Source organism: Carassius gibelio, chromosome B17 (assembly GCF_023724105.1).
Source record: "Carassius gibelio isolate Cgi1373 ecotype wild population from Czech Republic chromosome B17, carGib1.2-hapl.c, whole genome shotgun sequence".
Lineage (NCBI taxonomy): Eukaryota > Metazoa > Chordata > Actinopteri > Cypriniformes > Cyprinidae > Carassius > Carassius gibelio.
Genome location: NC_068412.1, coordinates 7,415,473 through 7,419,948, shown reverse-complemented (window position 1 = coordinate 7,419,948; position 4,476 = coordinate 7,415,473). Strand labels below are relative to the sequence as shown.

The window sequence follows — 4,476 nt, the reverse complement described above, 5'->3', positions numbered from 1 at the left end:
GAAAAGACTTCGGGGAAATCCAGAGATGGTGACAAAAGAGATGGAGGAGATGAGAGAGGAAGCAGCCCACAGTGAAACAGGAGTGACTGTGAGAGAGTTCCTCAGGAAGCGACGCTACAGGCAGCCGATAATACTTGTGCTTATCATAAACTTGGGCAGCCAGTTATCTGGATTCAATGCGGTTGGTGTTTCAACTGAAAAAAATATTTCCGTATTTTCATGATGGTAGTGACAATTCAAAAGATGGGGAAAGTGTTTAGGAATGTTACTTTTAAAAGTATGAGTCAGATGAGTAGACAGGTTGAGGTTCACCAAAACTCCGGAAGACATAAAACTTCACCATCCATACATAATGTATTTGGCAGGTAGGTAGACTGGTGAAGTTAACAAACACAAGGTTGAAGAACTGGAGAAATTGCAAAAAGAACAGACAATTGTGATATGACTGGTGACTGTTTATATTGCATGGGCTGCTGGGAAATTTAGTTCTTCTAGGCTGGTGAGAGGGCTGGTGACTGAGAATGTGACAACATTCAATAGTGTCTTAATAATGAAAATAGTTTCATTATTGAGCTAAAACCATTTACATAAGCAAAAAGTGCATCAGTTCTGAAACAATTTAAATCCAAGCTATAAGCAGCTCTACAGAAGTCTATTGTTTTATTATTTAGCTCAAATGTTGATTTATTTCAATATGACACAATCATCAGCTGGAGTGGATCATCAGTGTCCATGAACTCCAGTAGAGGGCACTCCACTCAGGACTCTTGTATTTGGTGTCCATTTCCACTCCCTACTCCATTTCCCCATAATCCCGTGATTAGGGCTAATTACCACTCCCCTATATATACTGTGTTTGGAATCTCAATGATTGTGAAGTCGTTTTTAGTTCTATCTGGCTTTTCGGAGCATTTCCCTAGGGTTTGTTCTTTCCGTGTTTGATGTTGGATTGTGTTAGCGCCTGTGATTCTCTGCCGCCTGCCATGACCTCTGCCTGGTACTGATACTGATTCTGGATATCCCCTGACATACATGATGCTGTTTTCTGATCTCTGTCTGTTTGACCATTCTCTTATTAAACATACTACATATGGATCCGAATGCCTCTGACTTCATGTTACACATTAACATAGCAAGATTGCAAAATTCATAAATTATGAAATTAATTCAACTTAGCTCTATATAAGACAATAGTGGAATCATTCATCTCTGTTCATTTCAAATCATGAGCAGTACTGAATAGTAATTAACATTTAAACCCTAACGAAGCAAACAAAAACTGACAGTGGCAAGGAAGCCAAAATCGATCAGACGACACAAATAACGAAAGAAATAAAAACATTGAGGGAAACTTGTAATGGTGGAAGGAGGGGAGGAAGCAAGTGCAAGTTAATGATAGTTTAATGAGCAGTCAAACAAACAAGTAACATGAAGACAGGATGATAGGTGGGTGTGCCGAAGTCTGATAGTGATCCGGGTAATGACAATGTCCGTTGGTGATCCAGCAAGTGGTGGTGAGGAGAGGCAGCAGGAGAGCGTGACACAGAATCTGAGATGAGCGAGCAGTGGAGGAGAAGGGTGATATCCGTGGAAGGCGAGGAGTGGATGGGGTTCCAAAGACAAAGACGATCTAACAACGAGAAGATTGTTAATTAACGAGAAGGGTTAACGAGAAGGGTTAATTTGTGAATAAAACACAGGTTTAATTTTGGAAACATGGAAGGCAGGATGAATCCTCCTGTACGCCGGAGGTAATTTGAGGTGGACTGTCACTGCACTAATAATCTTGGTGGCAGGGAACGGGCCAATAAATTTGGGAGCTAACTTATTAGAAACGGAACGGAGCGGAATGTTGTTGGTAGAAAGCCACACTTTTTGACCCACGACATATAAGGGAGGCTTAGACTGGTGGCGATCGGCCTTGGCCTTGGTGCGTGCCCTCACCTGGAGCAGAGTCTCGCCTCAAAAATTCCAGTTTTGTGAAGACGGATGCTCCCTGTAACCTCTCGAATGCTGAAGACATCAACGGCAAAGGATATGTATTCTTTACCGTGATGTTGTTCAGCTCTTGGTAATCAATACAAGGTCGCAGGGAATCATCCTTCTTACCTACAAAAAAGAATCCCGCCCCCGCTGGAGAAGAGGAAGGGTGGATGAACCTCAATGCCAGAGAACCAGAAATATATTTCTCCATGGCCTCCCTCTCCAGAATGGAAAGAGAGTAAAGCTTGCCTTTGTTGTGTTTGACTAGCCAGGGGATACCTGCAGAGAGAAATGCATGGAATATTTAGTCAAGAATGTTCTGCAGTAGTTGGGCTCACCAGAGTAGTTCTCTGGCACTGGAAGGTGTGGTTCCGGCCGGTAATGGTTCTCGGGGATGGACATTGTGGGTGGCACAGCGGGAGTGGCCAGCTGTTGGATCTGTTGGGTGAGCTCGGACACCTGTGTCACCAGTGCTTGGACAGCGCGTCTGGAGTTGACAATGTTCTCCTGCTAGTGATCCATGCAGGTGACGCTGTGGTGAATGAAATCCGAGAGTGACGTGGAACTTGCTGCTTCCATGTTGGGTCAGAGCATTCTGTAACGGCGGAAGAAGGGGAGGAACCAAGTGCAAGTTAAATGATAATTTATTGAGCAATCAAACAAACAAAAGTAGCATGAAGACAGGATGAAGACAGGGATCGGGTAATGAGTAGCAGCTGGTGTAGATGAATAATTAACAGAGACGCCCAAATGAAATAATCAAAATGAAAAAAATCTCATGTTATAACAGGATAAATGTGCTTTTTGAATACAACACTTCCTGATTAATAGTCATGTTTTCTCATGCCAAAACAGATCCTGAAGATAAACAGTGCAAAGATTCTCACATGTTTTGCAAGCACAGCAAAATTTCCCTGAATAACACTTTACCATGTCTCTTATTATTTTCTTCCAGATCATAAATTATTCAACAAAAATGTTTGCCCAATCCAATTTTGATGAAGCCAAATATCTGACACTAGGGGTGGGGGCCGTTAATGTGGCATTCACCATAGTAGCAGTGAGTATTCCTTATGTGATGTTCGTTATATCAGTGTTATATGATTTTATTTGTTCAGGTTTATTTTTTATTTTTTTTAGTACTGGTCTACACAGTCATTTACTGTACATGCGAGTAAAATAAATAAGAGGCAGATTTAGATTATCCACTTTAGAATAAAAACAATTTCTAGGTCTCTCACATACATGAAAATAGCTGTTTGCTTCTCCTTTTTATTGAGGATAAGGTTACTTTGTGTTTTTTTTTACTTTTATTAGTGAACTAAAATTACATTTGTTTTTCTCTCTTTTCTTCACAGTTCTTTTTGGTGGAGAGAGCAGGACGCAGGAAACTGTTGCTTGCTGGATTTCTGTCACTAGCTCTCTGCAACCTACTTATGACCATCACATATTCCATTATGGTGCAAATGAAGATTATTTTTCATACTCCAGAAATTAGATCCAAATTCATTACAATTCTCTACATCTTCCTCTCCTTTCTTCTCTCTTTTCTCTTTCCAGGACAGAGTTCCAGACATTCGCAATATGCAGGTACTGGTGATTTTCTTCCTGATCTCAGCTTATGAAGTGGGGCCTGGGCCAATTTCCTGGTTCATTGCCGCTGAGCTTTTTGACCAGTCAGCCCGTCCCATTGCTATGGCCTTCACTAGCATGCTTAACTGGGGAGGGAAGTTTTTACTAGCACTGCTCTTTCCACCTCTTCTGGTACGTGCATCTCTTGTTTTTAGAACATGAAGATAAACACAATATCTATTTTGAGCATTTATGTGGTATAATATAGTTCACTTTAATGCATCAAATTCTTGTTTGCAGAACATGTGTGGGGCCTATGTCTACCTCCTCTTCATGTGTATGGCCTTGATTGCCTTCACCTACACCATGTTTCGTCTTCCTGAGACCAAGGGACGCACTTTTGATGACATTGTGGCTGAGTTCCGTGGGGCCGAGGGCATTCCACTACATAACAAGACCACATTTAACACATTTCCCTGATCTGGCTCAGCTTTTGGGTTAACAAACAGTGATCAACTCAAATGCAACTGGTGTGTTTACAAAACCAATGAAGAGTATTAAGGACCCTTCATAGAATAATTCATACAAATGTTTTACACCTTTAACATTTATTTGAAAAAAAGGACAACCTTGTAGAGTCTTCGCAACTTTGCAAGTTTTTATCACACTGTGAAATCTCACAACTCTCTGGTTTGTAGACTCTTGCCAGATATCTATGATAGAAGCTGCAAGCCAAGTTTAAGGAATCATACTACCAAACAATTTGACTGACTACATTGAGAGGTATATTTACAGTGAAACTACAGTACTTTGGAGTCATTTGTAAGTAAAACCATGCAACCTGTGTTCACTGTATAAACATTCCCTGAGACATTTGCAGTGTGCCTTATTTTTCTTTAATTCATTTCTCATTTAAATGGC

At 40.9% G+C, this 4,476-nt stretch overlaps 1 protein-coding gene across 1 annotated transcript in view; it reads left to right on the top strand.

Annotated features, from left to right (window-relative positions):
* LOC127976124 (solute carrier family 2, facilitated glucose transporter member 1) overlaps positions 1–4,155 on the top strand; it is a 7,542-nt gene extending 3,387 nt beyond the window's left edge. Inside the window, exons 7-11 of the mRNA XM_052580285.1 lie at positions 1–181; positions 2,939–3,043; positions 3,342–3,443; positions 3,544–3,747; positions 3,856–4,155. The exon at positions 1–181 is cut by the window's left edge and continues 4 nt beyond it. Coding sequence (XP_052436245.1) covers positions 1–181; positions 2,939–3,043; positions 3,342–3,443; positions 3,544–3,747; positions 3,856–4,035 — 772 coding nt within the window. The 3' untranslated portion in view covers positions 4,036–4,155. The remainder of the gene's footprint in view (positions 182–2,938; positions 3,044–3,341; positions 3,444–3,543; positions 3,748–3,855) is intronic.
* The last annotated feature ends 321 nt before the right edge of the window (positions 4,156–4,476 follow it).